Source organism: Felis catus, chromosome B2 (assembly GCF_018350175.1).
Source record: "Felis catus isolate Fca126 chromosome B2, F.catus_Fca126_mat1.0, whole genome shotgun sequence".
Taxonomy (NCBI): domain Eukaryota; kingdom Metazoa; phylum Chordata; class Mammalia; order Carnivora; family Felidae; genus Felis; species Felis catus.
In genome coordinates this window covers 67,699,897-67,720,111 of record NC_058372.1, presented here as the reverse complement: position 1 = coordinate 67,720,111, position 20,215 = coordinate 67,699,897, and the positions used below count along the sequence as shown (strand labels likewise).

Below are 20,215 nucleotides of genomic sequence, written 5' to 3'. Positions count from 1 at the left end.
TTAAAAAAAAAAAAAAAAAAAAAAACCTCTAATGTTTAAAGTACTAACTCTTGATTATTTATCCCCAGTGTGATATTCCCTGTAGGTTAATAATGGCTGAGATTTTCTTGTATTTTTGTTTAAAATTTAAACTCTAGTTTTTCTAAGTTGGTCAAATATGTGTTATAAACATAGAATTCATTAAAATCAGAGGCTGAAATGAATATATATAAAAAACATCCCAAATCTGAAGGAACTCAATGATGTAGTCTTATCTTGTTGGATTGAAATATTTCCTCTTTTGAAAAAAATCTTACTTATATTTCCCAGCCCTCACCAGTCACAGGATAAAAATAAGATCAAAGAAACTAAGCTATCTTCTCCCTCTCCGGCCTCTACCCCCACCTGCTCTGTGGGAATGCCGGGCCCCCTTAGGTTCCTCCCATAATATGCTAGCAGTCCTCAGAGGATGACCCACACATGTTCTGCACACTCCTCTGGGCTACCATTTGGCATTTGCCATTTTGCCCTTGTTCCTACTCCAACCCACTGTGGTAATGATGGCCGCCCCTGTAAGTGCCTGCTGAAAGCATAGCCCACACTGTTGTCTCTTCTGTTTATATCAGCTGGTGACTACTTGGAGGCCGCTCAGGCTGGTATCTACACTGAGAGCATAATGCTAGATAAATAGAGGGCTGCTCTTTCCTGCCTCCCCTCCCCTTTTACTACTGAAGCATGGTGTCTTGAATTCTAATTTACCAATTCCTCTTAGTTGTATTTAGGTCTTTTATGGCAGTCCCTCACCCTGAGACTCAGGCATGGCTTGAGGGAGGTGGGCTGGAGGAGAGTCTGAGTGACAGACACTATGCTGCACTCAGACTCACCCTTCCCCTCTGACCCTGCTTTATTGTCCTTCAACCAAAATGGTGCCCTTCCTCCCTTGGGATGAGTTCTTTCCCAGGAAGAGCCTCAGTTCCTCATGCAAATAGCCCTATGGCAAGGCCACCCTGCCAGTCAGTCCTCCAAACAGGATTATATTGCAAGATTTTGCTCATGCTTGAAAAATAACTTTTAGAGATAATCTAAAAAGGTGACAATCATAGAAAAAAGTAAAGAGGTGAAGAAAATGTAACTTAATAAGCAAAATTGTACCAGAGATGTCTATACAAAGATGTCTGGTACCAGGTCTATTATAGATGCTTTACTGCCCTGGGTCTCATCTAGCTGGTTTTTGTTGAGGGGATTAAATTTATGGAGCTAGATAAACAACCACAGTGAGAAAATAATCATCTAATTGTGCCTTAGCAAAGGCTTCTTCCATAGTTTAAGGAATTCAGCTTTTCAACTTGTTCACAGAAAGCTGGACTCTATCTGCTGGACTGATTACATACAGGGGTGGGCAGTTTAAAGGCTTTGCTGGAGTCTTTATTAACACTTAACAAAAAGCTTGTAGTGTTTTGGAATTTAAGAAATTATACACTGTAGCATCACAGCACTTCATGGGGGAACCTGTGACCTTATCTAATTTCTAATCTGGGACACAGCAGCTGTTGTACTATTAATATCCCAATGTGTGTAAAAAGAAAAAAGAAGAAAACCACATAAGTAGTGAAAATGTATTTAAATCCATGGATGACTCTGACATTCAGCTAACTAATCATAAGGAAAATATGACTGAATTTTTATAATTTATTGCATGGAATTTTACTTTTTTTTCCTTAAGTGTTAATCTCTAAATAAAGGATTGGGAATGATTTTTCTTATTTGAATTATTTTGGGGGCAAACAAGGTACTCTTAATTTTTTTTCAATGTGGTAAAATATACATAATGTAAAATGTACCATTTTAACAATTTTTAAGTGTACAGTTCTTTGGCATTAAATGTATTCACTTTGTTGTACATCATCACCATCCGTCTCCAGAACTTTTTGCATCTTCCAAACCTGAAACCCTGTATCCATTAAAAAAAACTTTTTTATTTTACATTTATTTCTGTTTTTGAGAGACAGAGAAAGACAGACTTGAGTGGGGCAGGGGCAGAGAGAAGGAGACACAGAATCCGAAGCAGGCTCCAGGCTCTGAGCTGTCAGCGCAGAGCCTGACATGGGTCTCAAACCCACGAACCAAGAGATTATGACCTGAGCTGAAATCGAATGCTCAACTGACAGAGCCACCCAGGCACCCCTGAAACTCTGTGCTCATTAAACAAGTCTCTGTCTTCCTTTCCTTTCTGCCCTCAATAAGCACCATTGTTCTTTCTATCTCTATGAATTTGACTATTCATATAAGTGGAATCATATAGCATTTGCCCTTTTGTGACTGGTTTGTATAACATCCTCAAGTTTCTTCCATGTTGTAGCATGTGTCAGGATTTCCTTCCTTTTAAAGGTCAAATAATATTTGCATTGTGTATATATACCACATTTTATTTATCCTTTCATCCGTCAATGGGTTGTTTCTACCTTTTGGGTATTTCCAATAATGCTGCTATGAACATGAGTGTCCCTGTTTTCAATTCTTTTGGGTATGTACCCAGAAATGGAATTGCTGGGTCATATGATAATATACTTTTAGTTTGTTCAGGTACCACCATACTGTTTTCTATAGTGACATATATTTTACATTTTCATCAGCAGTGCACAATAGTTTACATTTTCTTCCACATCCTTGCCAATATTAGTTATTTTCTGTTTTGTTTTGTTTTTTATGATAGCCATCCTAATTGGTAAAAAGTGGTCTCTGACTATGGTTTTGATTTGCATTTCCCTAATGACTAGTAACAACTGATCATTTTTTCATGTGCTTGGTGGCTATTTGAATATCATACTCAGAGATATCTATTTAAGTCCCTTGTCCATTTTTTAATCAGGCTGTTAGGTTTTTTTTTGTTTTTTGTTTTTTTGTTTTTGTCATTGAGTGGTAGGCATTCTTTGCATATTCTGGATGTTAATCTCTTAACAGATAATTGATATATGATTTGCAAATACTTTATATCCCATTCTGAGTTGCTTTTCACTCTGTTGATTGTGTTCTTTGACACCAAAATTTTAAATTTTGTTGTAGTTTAATTGATCTACTTTTTCTTCTGTTGCCATGCTTTTGGTGTCACATATAAGTAATCTATGCGAAATCCAATATCATGAAGTTTTTCCCCTACAGTTTATTCCAAAAGTTTCAGCTCTTCCATTTATATCTTTGATCATTTGGGGTTGATTTTTGCATATGGTGAAAGATAATGGCCGGACTTCATTCTTTTGCATGTGAATATTCAGTTTTCCCAACATCATTTGTTGAAAAAAAACTGTCCTTTTCCCCCATTGAATGGTATTGGCATTCTTACTGAAGATCATTTGATCATACATGTGAGGATTTATTTTTGTGTTCTCTATTCCATCCCACTGGTGTAGATGTCTGTATTTATGCCAGTACTACACTGTTTGATTACTGTAGCTTTCTAGTAAATTTGAAATCAGAAAGCCTGAAACCCCCAACATAATTCCTCTTCAAAATTGTTTTGGTTCTTTGGGGTCCTTTGAATTCCCCACTGCATTTTAGGATGCATTTTTTTTTTTTATTTCTGAAAAAGCATCATTGGGATTTTCCTTTAAAAGGTTCAAGCTATTATATTGATAATAATAGCAAGTTTTAACATGAAAATAGCATCTGCTTTTAACATTTTAATGAAATCTTTCTTTTGGATGATATTCAGTCTAAAGTGCTAGAAAGGAGTGATCTTTCATAAACATAAGTATAGAGACTTTTAGGCACTATTGACCATATATTTATGGAAAGAAATTTCTCCAAAGAAACCAAAAGATACACTTTTAGTCCCAATGGCCATTTAAACTAACCATGTTTGAATTTTCTCCTTGTATGTTGTTATGTTACTAATCATGTTCACTTTGCTTTCTAAAATTCAGGAGAGAAAATGGATTTAATTTCGGTAGTAATAGCTAATATCATAAACTATGTAGCATTTTTTCTTCCACTATATTTATAGCTTATACCTAATAAGAGTAAATAGTATAATTCAATTTGTATGAGATTTAAAGATAGTCCATTTCCTGTTGCAACATTCTGGTAGAATGTACTGTTGTTCCTTATTCCGTTTACATATTTTCCTTTTGGAATAAACTTAAGAACAAAATGACTCCTAAATTGTAGACAAAAATGTCAGATGAAAGAGTAGAAGTTCACAAAATGTAACTGTTTAGATCTTTTAAACAAGGCTAAGTAGTTAAGGTTGTTCTGAGATTTTCAGTGCCAGCTTATGCCTCTTTGACTTCACATCATTTAATTTTACTTTACTTATTTGAACAAATATTTACTGAATTCTTATCACGTGAGCAGGCACTCTTAGTAGACACTGAAGACATGTCTTTGTCCTCAAAGCAGCTCACAGACTAAAAAAGAAATAGGCAGTAAACTAATAAATTGCCTTATTTAAATAGATACAGAACATTGAATTGAGTTCCCAGAATAGGAAAGCATTAACAGGATGGGCATGCATTTGTCTTCCAGGACCATCTTTTCTAGAGTTCCTTGTCTTACTGAGGCAATAGGACCATATTTAGGTAGTTAACTAAATAATACAGAGAAGCAAGAGTGTTTAGGAACATTGATGTTCTGGTGTTCTTCCATAGACATAGAAATAGAAATAGATTTTTTCTTTCCTCAAAATGCATCCTCCATTTAAGGTCAGCAGCTCTTGGCAAGGAATGTCTTCTTCAAGGTGTGCAGTATCCATATGTAGGGACAGGCTTCTTAAGCTCTCCACCTAGATATGCTCCTTCTCAACCTAAGTGAGAGGACTGCCATGCTGGGGACCATGGTGGCATAGTCTAAGAATTCATCCCAAGTTGTCCATCTCAAGCCAATATTTTCTAAGTCCTAAACATTAAAGTGAATATTAAAATTGTGTTAATTTTTTAAAAAGTTTTAATCTACTTCCCACTCACCCAAGTCTTCAAGTAATTTTAGTGGTTCAGGAAGATATACCTTGTTTCGCTCGATTTTACCCTGTCCTCCCAGAGTCATATACATTCCCATTTTAGAAGTGTGGAAAAAGCTATGTCACATATACATAAGAACTAAGCACTTTTTACCACTCATTATGGGTTTTTCCCAAAGACTGAAACATCCCACAAGTTTAAAAATAGTTGAAATTGTCACCAGGCATAATCATCAATAATAGCATTTTGCCTTTAAAGGCAGCTAAGTTTTGGAAACACCGTCACTGAAATTCATTTCCTGAGTATAGTTAAGTCCCCACTGGCTGCTGATTACTAGATGCAGGGAAATTTTGGAATATCCAGTCTCCTGTCCACTTTGTATTTGCCCTAGGATGACCACCTTATCCCAATTTTCCTGGGACTGTCCTGATTTTCTAAAGTCTAGCTTTGTGGGGCCCTACTCCTCTGAGTATCTGGCAAACTGGACAGCTAATTACCCTTATTTGCCCAGAACTGGCAAACACTTCCAATAGTTTCCAGAGATTCTCCTGGTTTAAGCTACTGGTCTGAAATGACCATGATTTTTTGGTGAAGAAGGATCAGTGGAACTAATAACATAGCGAGACCATGAGAAACCTCTGGGGCAAGCAAGTCCCTAGGAATTAGATGACCCTGCCCAGAAGACTGAGCTAACACAACAGATATGTTAAGTGGTTTTAGTGCTGAATTGGCCTAACCATCTTAAAGCAGTGGTTTTTAAGTGCAGCTGTGCTTTAAAATCACCTGGAGAGAGGGGCACTGGGTGGCTCAGTAGGTTGAGCTTCTGACTTTGGCTCAGGTCATGATCTCACCATTCGTGAGTTTGAGCCCCACATTGGGCTCACTGCTGTCAGCACAGAGTCCCCTTCAGATCCTCTGTCCACCTCTCTCTCTGCCCGCCTCTCTCTCTGCCCCTCCCCTGCTCACACTCTCTCTCTCAACAATAAATAAACATTAAAAAAAATAAAATCACTTGTAGAGATATTTTATTTTATTCCAGTGTAACTGATGTATAGTGTTATATTCAAGTGTACAATACAGTGATTCAATCATTCTATACATTATTCAGTGCTTATGAAGATAAGTGTACTCTTAAATCCCCTTCACCTATTTTATCCATCCCACTACACACCTCCCCTCAGGTAGCCATCAGTTCTCTATACTTAAGAGTCTCTCTTTAGTTTATCTCTTTTTCCCTTTGTTCATTTTTTTCTTACATTCCACATATGAGTGAAATCATATGGTATTTGTCTTTCTCTGATTTATTTCACTTAGCATTATACTCTCTAGATCCATCCATATTGTTGCAAATGCCAAGATTTCATTCTTTTTTATGGCAGAATAATTTTCCATTGTGTGTGTATGTGTATATATATATATGCCATTCTGGCTGGTGTGAGGTGATATCTCATTGTGATTTTGATTTGTATTTCCCTGATGATAGATGACGTTGAGCATCTTTTCATCTAACTATTGGCCATCTGGATGTTTTCTTTGGAGAAATGTCCGTTCATGTCTTCTGCCTATTTTTTAATTGGATTGTTTGTTTTTGGGGGGTATTGAGTTGTATCAGTTCTTTGTATATTTTGGATACTAGCCCTTTATTGGATATATCATTTGCAAATATCTTCCCCCAGTAGGTTGCCTTTTAGTTTTATTGATTGTTTCCTTCACCATGCAGAAGCTTTTAATTTTGATGAAGTCCCAATAGTTTATATTTGCTTTTGTTTCCCTTGCTTCAAGAGACATATCTAGAAAGATGTTGTTATGGCCGATGTCAGAGAAATTCCTGCCCGTGCCATCCTAGGATTTTTATGGTTTCAGGTTTCAGGTTTAGATCTTTAATCCATTTTGGGTTGATTTTTGTATATGGTATAAGAAAGTGGTCTATTCTCATTTTTTTGCATATGGCTGTCCAGTTTTCCCAACACCATTTTTTAAAAATACTGTCTTTTTCCCATTGCATATTCTTGCCTTCTTTGTCATAGATTAATTGGCAATATAAGTATGGGTTTATTTCTGGATTCTCTACTCTATTCCATTGATCTATGTGTCCATTTTTGTGCCAATACAATGCTGTTTTGATTACTACAGCTTTGTAGCCTATCTTGAAATCTGGGTTTGTGATACTTCCAGTTTTCTTCTTCCTTTTCAAGATTGCTTTAGCTATTCTGGGTCTTTCGTGGTTCCATACAAATTTTAGAATCATTTGTTCTAGTTCTGTGAAAAATGCTGTTGGTATTTTGATAGGGATTGCATTAAATCTGTAGATTGCTTTGGGTAGTATGGACATTTTAACAACATTTGTTGTTCCAGTCCATGAGCATGGAATATCTTTCCATTGTTTGGGTCATCTTCAGTTTCTTTCATTGGTGTTTTATAGTTGTCAGAGTACAAGTCTTTCATTTCCTTGGTTAAGTTTATGCCTAAGTCTTTTTTTTTTTCGGTGCAATTATAAATGAGATTATTTTTTAATTTCTCTTTCTGCTACTTCGTTATTAGTAAATAGAAATGCAACAAATTTCTCTATATTGATTTTGTCTCCTGTGACCTTACTGAATTCATTTATCCATTCTAGTAGTTTTTTTGTCAAGTCTTTAGAGTTTTCTATCTATAGTATCATGTTATCTACAAATAGTGAAAGTTTTACTTCTTCCTTCCCAATTTAAATGCATTTTATTTCTTTTTCTTGTCTGATTGCTGTGGTAAAGACTTCCAGTACTATGTTGAATAAAAGAAGTGAAAGTGGACATCCTTGTCTTGCTCTGATCTTAGAAGAAAATTTCTCAGTTTTTCACCATTGAGTATGGTTTTAACTGTGGGTTTTACAGAGATATTTTAAATCACATATCCTGGGCTGCACCAATATACCTGTTGATTTGGAATTTGTTCCTTTTTAACACCTTTAACAAGATGAATGATCTTTCCGGCACACACACCTGACCATGTCACTGTCTTGCTGCTTAAAAATTCTAAGGCTTCTTGCTATTCCATGAGAGAATGCAAACTCTACCTGGTTTATAAGGCTTTTCATGAGTTGTCCATTATTTATCACTCTGGACTTAGGTTGTTCCAGCCCATGCATCTACATCTGTTTGGCTTTTGCCTACAGTTTTTCTTTGGCCAAGAGCACTCTTACCCTAACTCCCCTATTTTCTGGGCTCAAGTACTCATTGTGAGTTTTTTGGGTCACTTCCTCTATGAAGACTTTTCCTTCGCTTATATCCAAGTCAAGTGTATTTTTAGATGAAATCCTTAGCCCCCTGTATCTCCTCCATTCTAAGGCTTATCATGTCAATGCTTTCAATTATTTGTTCATATCCTTCCAGACTTTAATCTCTGAGGATTATATTTCCAACTACTGAACACAATGCATTGCTCAAAGTAAATGTGCACAAATATTTATTGAATGAATGATTGGATTTAACCCTTTTTTTTGAAATTTGCCACCTGTTGTGTCTCCACCTGTCCTGTGTCTTATTCTGCATCCACCCCACCCTCATATCCCCCTCTCCCAGAAAAACCCAGATACCCTCTGTTGACTTTATCAAATGAATCACACACACTTACCTGTTGGTAGAGTAGCTCTTTGCTGCCCCCACATGTTTTTTTTTTTTTTTTTTAATTTTTTTTTTTCAACGTTTATTTATTTTTGGGACAGAGAGAGACAGAGCATGAACGGGGGAGGGGCAGAGAGAGAGGGAGACACAGAATCGGAAACAGGCTCCAGGCTCCGAGCCATCAGCCCAGAGCCTGACGCGGGGCTCGAACTCACGGACCGCGAGATCACGACCTGGCTGAAGTCGGACGCTTAACCGACTGCGCCACCCAGGCACCCCTGACCCCACATGTTTTTAATCAGTTCCTTATGCAGCCAGTTGAGACAACTTCTTGCTCCATCTAGTACAGTTTCAGTTCTGCAGGGACATCTTTGTTCTTGGCTTCCATATACCTCCCTTAGCACAGAGAGGAACATGTAGGATGGAATAGAAGACTGTGTCCCCTCTATGTCTGTTTTTATACCCTAATCTTGTATTTATTCTCCTTCATCATCAGGACTAAATAAATTGAACAATTTTATGTAGTCTCTTTCTCCTCTCCCCCCCCCCCCCCACCCTTTCTTTTTTCTCTTGTCTAGAGTCCTCTTCAAAGTTTTCTTCCCTCTGGGTCCTTTTACATATATTTGAATACAGTGGTCTATTTAGCACCACTGCAGTACCCTAAGAATTTAACTACTTGCTTCTGATAAACCTTTTGTGTGAAAACAGTTAATGTTTAAGGACAGGAACTTTCTTACATTTTGAATTTTTATTCTTTTATACAAAAATTAAGAAGTTTCTTAAAATGGAGATATAAAGTGGTTTTATCCCCAAAATGTAGAATATTATTTACATAGATTGAATCATATTTAAAGTAGTTAAAAATTTATTGTGATTACATAGATATTTAATTAACCCATTGATTAAACAGATACTGCAATAATAATGATTGATTACTATATTAAACTACTTTAAGTAGCAGTAATTTAAAGGCAACATTTGTATTCCTTCCAGGATTATTATAGCAATTAAAAAGGTTTTAGTAAGTTCATGATGAATACTGTGGTTTTAAATATACAATTCACAGTGTTGTATCACCATAACCTCTTTTTCTTTAGTAATTAGTGCCTAGGGTAATTAAACTAAGAATGAAACGTGTGGTATATGTAGCATATCACAATTTTTAAAAAATGTTTATTTATTTTGATAGAGACAGAGAGAGAGAGAGGGAGAGAGGGAGAGAAAAAGAGGGCCCATTGGTGGGAGAGGGGCAGAGAGAGAGGGAGACACAGAATCTGAAATAGGCTCCAGGCTCCAAGCTGTCAGCACAGAGCCCGACATGGGGCTTGAACCCACGAACCGTGAGTTCATGACCTGAGCTGAAGTCAGTTGCCCAACCAACTGAGCCACCCAGGAGCTCCAGCATATCACAATTAATACAACTCAAGCATAAGCACATTTTACAGAAAGAAGAAAAAGGTGTTTCATATAAGTTGGAACAAAAGAAACTGTTTTCTTCTAAGAGAATTAAGATTTGTTCCAGAAGACAGATACTAACAATATTTACATATTTTTAAACCACATAGCTTCAACTTTTGAACTGAAATAGCTACCTATTTACATTTCTAAAAACTCCTTATTTACATTATCTGCCTGAAAACCAATAACCAATGACAGACTTTATGCTCCTTCAGTCTGCCACCATCTATATGGAGTTATGCCTTGTATAAGAGTGCCTGGCAGAAGGGATAGATAGAGGCTGACATACAGCACTCTCTTTCCTTGCTAAGTAAGCTGCACTCTGACTCAGGGTTGTATGTCCTGGAGTGAGTGGGCACTTTTTTCTAAACTGCACGGAGAGCCTGTACAGGATACCCTGACTGCATCTATGCTTATGTCTTTTCACTCCGCACGGAAACACATTGCCTTTCCATTAAATTATTTTCTAACTTTAACTTTCTCATGAATTCTGAACTACTAGTTTCTTCAAAATTAATATTTTCCATTTTTTTTGTGTGTTGAAATGAGCACATGTAAATGTGGCAAAGACAACTTGGGAAAAATCTGCAAATTCCAGTCTATTGACGTTTCTGTAATAAATTAGTCTTTAGCCATCTGGAATTAGATTAATTTGGAGACTATGAAAAGGCAATAAAAGTGAGAAACCTCAAGAAAGACCAAACTTTATAATGGTCCTGTCCCAGGACTAACTAGTTAGCTCTGTTGTTTAGAATACTATGATAATGAGCCAGGTTATAATTTCAAACGCATAGTTAGCGTAACACAGGAGAAAACTCTATTCTATTGCCACAGACTGAAACTCTTGCCAACCAGATTGTTCTTTGGTAGAAGTTGGCATGAAGTCAGGATACTTTATACCCATCACCATTACTGGAAAAACAGGTATATGACCAGATGGGAGTCCATTTAGCAAATGCCATCTCCATCATAACTAGAAAATTCATCACTATTAACCAGTAGAAAATATATCCAGAGGTATTTACATTATGTAATGAGTTCCAGAGTAAATATGATATAAAACCTATAATCATCTGGTTTTCTCAAGAGCTTAACAAAGTGCTGAAGTTTTGCTGAGAAACCCAAAGAACAACCTTGACCCCACCAATCTGACTCATGTGATTGGCTGTCTGGATGTTAGAGGAGTTAAATGTCACCTTTGGTGTGAATATATTAAATTGAAAAGCTCAACCCAGCATCAAGTGAATTCTGAACCATGTGTTTCTGCGCAAAATGAATCACCTGACGGGAAACAGGACATCACTAATAAAGGCTGTTTTTGTTAATTACACACAGAGTTATAACTAGAATGGGGAGAGCAGGGTGCTATTTCAAATCAGATTTGAATTCTTCATTGAGAGTATACATAGAAAACTAGAAAATTTCAAATTGTCCTTGACCTCATGTGCACTGAAATGGGATAAATATCCCAGGTGCCTTTGATTCAAAAGCACTCAGAATCTTTTCTACTTAGATAAAGCAATTTTTGTGTAGTTAATATTAGCACAAACCCTTTTTCTGCTTGTCTGCTTCCTAGCAACCTGAAGCAGAATATCTGCTTGCCAATCTGCTTTTGATAAAAAATAAGAACAAAATACCCAGTGAATTTGCCAATAGCCCCGAAGAGATGGGGATGTGTTCAATAAGCTTTGTGTTGATTTTGTGAGTCTGGCATGTGATTTATGTTGTCGACTGTCTGACCTTGCTGCACTCTACCCACAGGCCAGGGAAGATGTGATCCATATGCTGAAGACGGAGAAAACCAAGCCTGAGGTTCTGGAGGCTCATTACGGGTCTGCAGAACCAGAGAAAGTGCTCCGAGTCCTGCACCGAGACGCCATCCTAGCCCAGGAGAAATCTATAGGAGAAGATGTCTATGAGAAACCAATTTCAGAGGTAAAAATACAACATCAACAAGTCCCCCTATAGAAGGGTACCTCAGAGTGATAGCTTCACATTCTTCCATTTCACAAGCTCTAACATTTTCTTTCAAAGGTGAAATTTTTATGACACACTAATATTGAAGTAAAGTGTAATTACATAACTCATGAATTATAGTGGATACATTTCGATGATAAGAATTTTGGAAGCATTTCCTTAAATATACTTAAAGCCTAAAATATATTTCTCATGTGATTATGCTAGTTACAGGCTCTTGCAGCCTGTTATTCTTTCATTGCTTTCAGAGGTGATGTGTGCAAAAATTTGAAGTGCTTCTCAGTTTTGGCATAGAGTTGTGAAGATCATTATCAAACTGGTAAAAGAAAATTAAATTGATTCTTGATATTATGTTGATGGATATTTTATTATTGATATTTATAAAGGTACTGTGTTTTAGTATCTTATAGACTATCATAATTAAATGGTCTCATGTGAGTTGAGGCATACAATGGTTGAGGCAAAATCCCAATGGAATGCTTAGGGTAATTCTTTAAGATGAAAGGAAACCTAAGAAGGCTGTATTTAATCATTTTTATATAATATTGTGTTAGGAACTATTTACTATTGTTATTAATTTCCTATGATACTACATGTTAAAAGTATTCCCACATTGTAGTAGAAGTTAGAGGCTGAATTATGGAAATGGATGCTGGATCTAGCCATATTAACTCTTCAGAATTCATGTAAAAAAAATTCATAGATGTAAAATTAGTATCATAAGTGAAAAAAAGAACACAGAAATTAAAAGTCTGAAGCAACTGATCATAATTTAACTTTTATCTTATGTCAAGTGTTTGTAGCAGCTCAGTTTGACAGATCTCAGATGCGAACTGCTTACACAGTATTTACAACAGATTGATGGTCCCATAATTATCTAATTTCTGCAACAAGGATAAGCCAGAGCTCTTGTTTTCATCTTTGCCTAAAATATTAAGAGATGATTTATGATGGAATGCAGTCAACTGGCTGGATCCACTTTCATGTTTGAGAGCCATGGTTACTAGCTGCATATGGCTTTGGGTGGGTCACTTCAGTTCTCTAAGCTTATTACCTTATCTGTCAGGTGGGAGTAACAAGAGTGCATATCTCAGAGTTGTCGTGAGGATTACATGAAGCAATGCCTGTAAAACTTTTAACACAGTGTCTGGTACATACCAGGTACTCAACAAATACTAACCATTAACATTTGCTGGGATGATATTTGCTGGCATGATACTTGCTTACACCTTTAACTAGTTCCAAACTTGGAGGGGTTTGAGGAGGAAAGACATAATGAAGTCAAAATATTCATTAAATATTATTATGATAACCACCAGATTGGAGAACTCAGTTTGGATAAATTATATCATTTAGGTTTCCTAATTCTTTTCCCTCAAGTTAGAGCTTGGGATGACACCTCAAAGGAGAGATAGATCTGCAAATCTCATACACTTACCCAAAATCAATGCCTTTAATCCACTGAGTTATATGGAAAGTACACAAAGAGAAGAATTTCTAACCTACCTTCAGAAAGTAGGCCTAACCCAAGTGTTCCTATCTCATGGACAGAGTTGTGAAGAACATACCCACCCTGTGGGTGGTCCTTTTAGAACTAAGTTGGGCATGCTTTTTGACTTCTTTCTCCCCTCAACTCACAGTTGGAAGAGTTTTTCCTCCCTTAGAGAGGAGTAAGGAGGTAGAGAGAAGGACAGGAACTACTTTTCCCAATGCTGACAAAATGGTGAAGTCCTGCTTTATAGGAGAAATAGAATGCTAGAAAGAGAAAAGATTTATCTTGTATCTACACATTTTGGGTCTCTTAACCTTTTGAACTTAACAATCAAGTTGTCATTATCAAGGAGCAGGAGTCCTTCCAACTTCATGAGGCAAGGATACCAATACAATCACTGTTCTGTTAGCCTCCTAGGACTATGAGCAGATAGTCTAGCTCTTCTTCTTAGAAGCTATCCTGCACCTCAAGCCAAAAACCCACTGCTCAATTTAATTTGCATACCAGATTAGGCCCAGCTAGGTTATTCAATGGAATTTATCAGAGGTTAAACAATGAACCCCATGTGGTAGATCCCTCTCATTTGCCAAATATTTGGGGAGAAATTAAGCAGCAAATATTAAATCTCCCTGAGCTTCTTTGTGAATTAAAGTCCAGGATATCAAAATTCATAATTCTTCAGCAAAATTCCAAAGAAATCAAGGTTTCAGTTTCTTTCCTTCCCAAATTCTTATTCTGCTTAGCTTGAGGGATCTTAATCTTATGCATTTTCAAAGTTTAATTAATATACCCTAAAGTCCCCCTATTCCCCTTTTATCAAAGTGTCCAAAGACTTATTAGGACACATGCAATTATAATACCAACCTCACACTCATAAATTTAAAAAATGCAAGAAAATCCTCAGTTCCATGGTCAATTTATCTCAAGCAAAATGACTCAGCATAATGCAGGCCCATGTTACTCTTAGCAAGACTGAAGTAGAGACTTATGGGAAGTCTAAGGGAAGGAAGATAGGCAGAGAAAATCTTTAATTACAACAGGATTCTGGTCAGTCTGGGGCAGTTGTCCACATCAGACAGAGCCTGTTACCATCAAAGGTTAGTAATAATAGAAACTAGGGGCGCCTGGGTGGCTCAGTTGGTTGGGTGACTGACTTTGGCTCCGGTCACGATCTCACAGTCTGTGAGTTTGAGCCCTGCGTCGGGTTCTGTGCTGACATCTCAGAGCCTGGAGCCTATTTCAGATTCTGTGTCTCCCCCTCTCTCTATCCCTCCCCTGCTCACGCTCTGTGTCTCTCTGTCTCTCAATAATAAATAAACGTTAAAAAATTTTTTTAAAATAATAACAGAAACGGTGAACCCTAGGTTGGGGGGAGGAATCTGTTTGCATGCACTATCCTTGCCTTCAGTGAGTGGCATTTAAAACATACCTGTCTTTTCAAAAGTTTAGGGATTTGCAGTGGTCACCTTCTCTGTACCTAGGTTTTGTTTTAGGTTCTCTATTTTTCTGCCTGCATGTTTAAAACCTCTTTAATTGTTTTCTTTTTTTCTTCAGTAAGAAGACTCAACTGAGTCTTTGTTTTGTTTTTTAAATGTTTATTTATTTATTTTGAGAGAGAGGGAGAGAAACTGAGCAGAGGAAGGGCAGAGAAGGAAAGGAAGAGAGAATCCTAAGCAGGCTCCATGTTGTCAGTGCAGAGCCTGACGTGGGGCTCAAACTCACAAACTGTGAGATCATGACCTGAGCCAAAATCAAGAGTCAGATACTCTACCAACCTAGCACCCAGGAACCCTTGTTTTTGCTAACATTTTGACTAGTTTCTTCAAGTGGTCCCTTCTTTTTCTCACTATTTTATGGATCTTATAGTGGTTTTTATTTGTTTGCTTCTTTTTCCCTATGCTTTCTGACCCAGACATTAGTTTTCCTAATATTACCTTCTGTGTTCTGTATTATGTGCTAGAAGTAAAATCAAGGAGTCATGAACCTTCCAAGAAGATACTTTAGTCAAGGCAAATCTTACCTACATTTATGTCCTTGAGTTGGATAATCCTCACTGAAGGATGAATCTTTCCTCATTTCACTTCATCCCAAGTTTGGACTGTTTATGCTACTGTCCTACGTGAATACCCCTTTGTTTGTCTCATCTTTCCTCCAAACTCTACATCTTTATGTTTCTTGAGCGTGTTCACTCAGGGCCCATCAATATTAGTGGGCACCTTGAAACTCACCAAATAATGCTTCAAATTTTCTACCTTGATCTTCTCAGAATTTAATTCTTAAATCTGTCTATATTTTATGTATCTACTTTGAATAGCTGTGGCAGCCTTCAAGAGAATGGCTCCCAACTGATCTCATGAAGAACTGTCTGCAATTTTATAGCATGCTTCTTAAACATTTCCTGGATCCCAGTACCTTTTCTATGGGGGGAGTCACATTGCTCTGTTCTCTCTGCTCTCCTATCTGTACTTCCTCTGGACACTCATTCTTATCCAATAATGACTAAAATATCTCCCTTGTGTATAGCCCTATCTTTAAGAGCACTTAGATCCATTTGTGTAAGTCCAGTTTGGCCTTTAAGACATCATGTTTCCTCTTTAGTAGATTTCTGTCTTCCTAAATCCCTTAATACTTCTCCAGTTAGTATTATCTGCTGATAACAGGGCTAAAATCACTTCCTGAACCATGATTCTTTTGTCTAAAACATGCTGAAATTTCTCTCCATCTCAAGTCCTCAAACTTCTCCATCAACTTGATTTAGTAGAATAAGACTTCCAGGTATACTCTCCCTAGTAAATTTTGGCCTTTGGTGTTATGATGATCTCATTCAATTTTCCTTCCACCTGTCCAAGTGGGAGCTATATTTCTAAAGTAATAGGTTCCCATTTCACTTTCACTGTTCATTAATAAAAGCAAGCATTCCTGTATGGTTGAGCCACAGTTTGGATCCTGAAAACCAAAAGTCATGGACATAGTATACATGATTAATGAATCTACAGAGCCATAGTTATGGGAGCTGGTCTTCCAAGCTTCTAGACAAGCCACATAGACCTGAGAGGTTAGCCCACCTCAGTTCTCTCCTGGGAGCTCTATGTAATTCCAAACAAAATGACAAGACACAGGTCTTGTACAGCTGATATTTTGCTACCTATGTTGGTTCTTACATCTGGAATTTAAAATTAAAAGCTAGATCCTCACACACTAATGATTTATTACTAAAAAAGGAATTTGCTACCTTTACAGTTTAATGTCTGGGTCTGCAGTGAAAATCAATGCACACACCAGTGTCTCGGTATCCTTTCAATGCATTAAGAGACAAAAAGACTATCCTTGTGATTATGTAATCATTGCTGGGGTCAAGCTCTGCTAGTGTAGGTTAGTGGAACATTGCCGACTGAGACCCCAGCAACTACTCCAGTTGGCTAGCCCCAGGATTGTAGCTGCTGAGAGCAACCAATCTCAAAGGCCCACATGGGCAGAACATATTAAAGCTAAGGCCTATCTTCTACCTAGGCTGCCTTAGAACACTTAATATCAAAATACGCTGTTTTTCTCCAGATGCCCTTACAATGTGTATCTTTCTGAATAGCTTAGCTATCCAATTAATAATGCCCCCATCTTCCCCTCAAGAGTTCTTTGAAGGCATTGAGGGATAACTGCAGGAGTTGGATAGATGAGTTGAAGCTTGTAATCGTATTGGTCTGAATAGATAAATGAACAAACACCACTGGGCTTTCTATTACTTTATTCCTAGTCTTTGGAGAAACCACTCGAAGGAGATTTGGGGCCTTCAGAGCATGATGTACCATTTTATGGCAGGCAGAGTAAAAAAAATAAGAAATAAAAAGGCTGAACTGCTTATGCCTAGTTTCCTATCCCAAATACAAGTTTCAAATAAGTCACCCCTCCTTCCTTAGGGAAGTGGGGGCAGGTATGAAGAAACAGGCAGAAGTTGCTCTTCCAAATACTTTCAAAAGGAAGGAGAGTCCTATGATAAGTAGAAAGGATCAAAAAAGGGAAAGAGCTGCTCTTTCTACATTGATGATGATGATGATGATGATGATGATGATGGTATTTTAGAAATGCTTGACACATTCTATAATGTATGATGAAAATCACATTGTAGAAAGATAGGAGAGTTCCTGAGGGAGAATGTTTTATAGTAGGGAGATATTCCAATGAAGGAACTCTCTCGTATAAGATTACATAAATCTATCAGAACACACAAAAGTACCATTTGGTAATCCCTGATGATATCAAATGTATCATTTGATGGTATCAGCCACCAGTTAACCTGGGCTTCTCTACCAGTCTGTCTGATCCCCTGCTCTTAGGCAAAGGGGGGATGAAAATCTGATCGGAAACACTGAGGATTATCAGGACAGTATCTTTTATCTGGGGCCCCAGAAATGATCTATTCACAATGGAGATATCATGCAACTGTAGAGGGAAACTTAGATCCTCCGTATGACTAAGGGACAAACATGGAGAACCCAGGGAAAGAATTCAGATGCTGACACCCATGGAGTGACCCCATTAGGTTTTAGGGAGTAAATAGTGGATTGAGAATGGATTTTAAATATGTCTGTTTCAGTGAAAACAGTGATTCTCAGCTTGGGGTGAGCGGCAGTGGAAGTGTTTTGCTCTCCAAGAGACATTTGGCGATTTCTGACAACAGGTTTGTCACAACTAGAGGCAGCTCTGCTGGCATCTGGGGGGCAGAGGCCAAAGATGCTGCTACACATTCTCCAATGCACAAAACAACCACGCAAAATAAAGAATTATTTGGCCCAAACTGTCAGTAGTGCTAAAGTTGAGAAACCCTGAACTGCAGTTTGAAGAGGAGAACAGGATAGGGAACTATCAATATTATAAGATTTGGTCCAACTTAACAAACATTTACTGAACACTTACTTTGTTCTAGGCACTGTGCTTGACACTAGGGACTAAAAACATAATCAAGGCACCCCTTAAAGATCTTTTAGCCTGGGGGTGCCTGGGTGGCTCAGTCAGTTAAGTGTCTGGATCTTGGCTCAGGTCATGATCTCCCAGGGAGTTCATAAGATCCAGCCGTAGGTCAGGCTCTGTGCTGATAGCTGGGAGCCTGCTTGAGATTCTGTCTCTCCCTCTCTACCCCTCTCCTGCTCGTGCATGCGCACGTGTTCTCTCTCTCTCTCAAAATAAATAAACTTAAAAAACAATAAAAAAAAGATAGCCTGGTCAGAGAAATAGGCACAAAAAGTCCTGTAATAATATTTGATAACATCCCCTTTAGTCTGAAGTATGTGCTCTCTATAAGTTCTGAAATCCTCCCTCTATTTAGCATACTTGAAAAGAGCGGACTGTGGATCCTTCCTATACATTTCCTAGAAATGCAAGTAACTGCAAGTCTTAAAAACAGATTGTGATTATGGTAATTACTTCCCACAGGAGAAGTTTGGTATATGTACATGCTGAGCTCTTAATTTTTCTGAGATCAGGAGGGCCGTTATCCTCTTTCTTTCTAAGTATAGGGTTTTATGTCATCTCACTAAAATAGTGAAAGAGTTTGTTCTCTTGCAAGTTTAGGAACCATACATCTGTCCACAGAAAAAGGGCCAGAAGGCCAGAAGTTACCGCAGCCTTATTATGGCTAGTTTACAAAGCCAGTTGGCCTAGACAAAATGAGGGAATGGGGAAAATGGCAGAGAACACCAGACTCAATGTTCTCTCTTTCAGATAATAAATCAGTAGACTAATGTAATATTTTGAGTCATATGCAAATCAAATAAAATATTAAGCTCTTTCCCATGTTTGTTTACTCAGCTGGACAGACTTGAGGAAAAACAGAAAGAAACCTACCGGCGCATGCTAGAGCAGCTGCTGCTGGCAGAGAAGTGTCACAGGCGCACCGTGTACGAGTTAGAGAGCGAGAAGCACAAACACACTGACTACATGAACAAGAGCGACGACTTCACCAACCTGCTGGAGCAGGAGCGGGAGAGGTAATGAGCACCACACTGAGATGGCCCAGTCCTTTCATCTCTGTCCCTCCTGCCTGGGGTCACACGCCAATCCAGTGACACCACAGACAGGTGCCGGATTCTAACTCTGATTTTTGAGTGGTTGGTGACCTGAATGAGTCAGATTTCTACCTGGAATTGTTCATATGAATATGTTTGGGGGTGCACAGAGTGGGACACCAGATTCCCGCTAGCATGGTGAGAGCCATAAAAGCATAAAGCTGGAAACAAACTCCGGGGAGCTTATATCTGATCAGTGAAGCCACCTACATCTGAAAAGCTCTCTCCCAATTTCCTTCTATGGGAAATAATCTACTTTTTTTTCCTTTGAGGTTGAAACCCACTTAGTCAGGAAGATAAAAATTATGAAGCTTAACCATTTAAAATTGAATCCTGTTCATTCTTAATACCACTATAGAAAGTCTTAATATTTGGTTGTGTATGAAGTACTTAACAACTAGAGCTACCTGCTTTCTAAGGGTTGCATAACTCTTAAAACACGGTGTAAAAAAAGGAACCAAAACAAAACAAAAACTCTGCATTTGGAGCATGGATATCTGTCCTGGCAGGTAGTTTTCTCAGACCAGGGATCACCACGTTTGATGTAGAGACTCCAAATTGAAAAGCTTTGTCATTAACTCTTCTATACTCTCCAGTTTTTTCAGCATCTTTTTTTTAGTTTATTCTCTTTTTCTTTCCTCAGCTGAATGGTTATGTCTGTGAATTCCACAATCTTTGAAACCAGTGACATCCAAGCCT

General features: G+C 37.8%; 1 protein-coding gene across 5 annotated transcripts in view; it reads left to right on the top strand.

Moving 5' to 3' along the window:
* Positions 1-20,215, top strand: part of FILIP1 (filamin A interacting protein 1) — a 273,424-nt gene that overhangs the window by 192,239 nt on the left and 60,970 nt on the right. For all 5 annotated transcript variants that reach the window (XM_006931852.5, XM_003986317.6, XM_023254144.2 and 2 more), the window contains 2 exons: positions 11,750-11,923; positions 19,260-19,438. In XM_006931852.5, the coding sequence (XP_006931914.2) occupies positions 11,750-11,923; positions 19,260-19,438 (353 nt within the window). The remainder of the gene's footprint in view (positions 1-11,749; positions 11,924-19,259; positions 19,439-20,215) is intronic.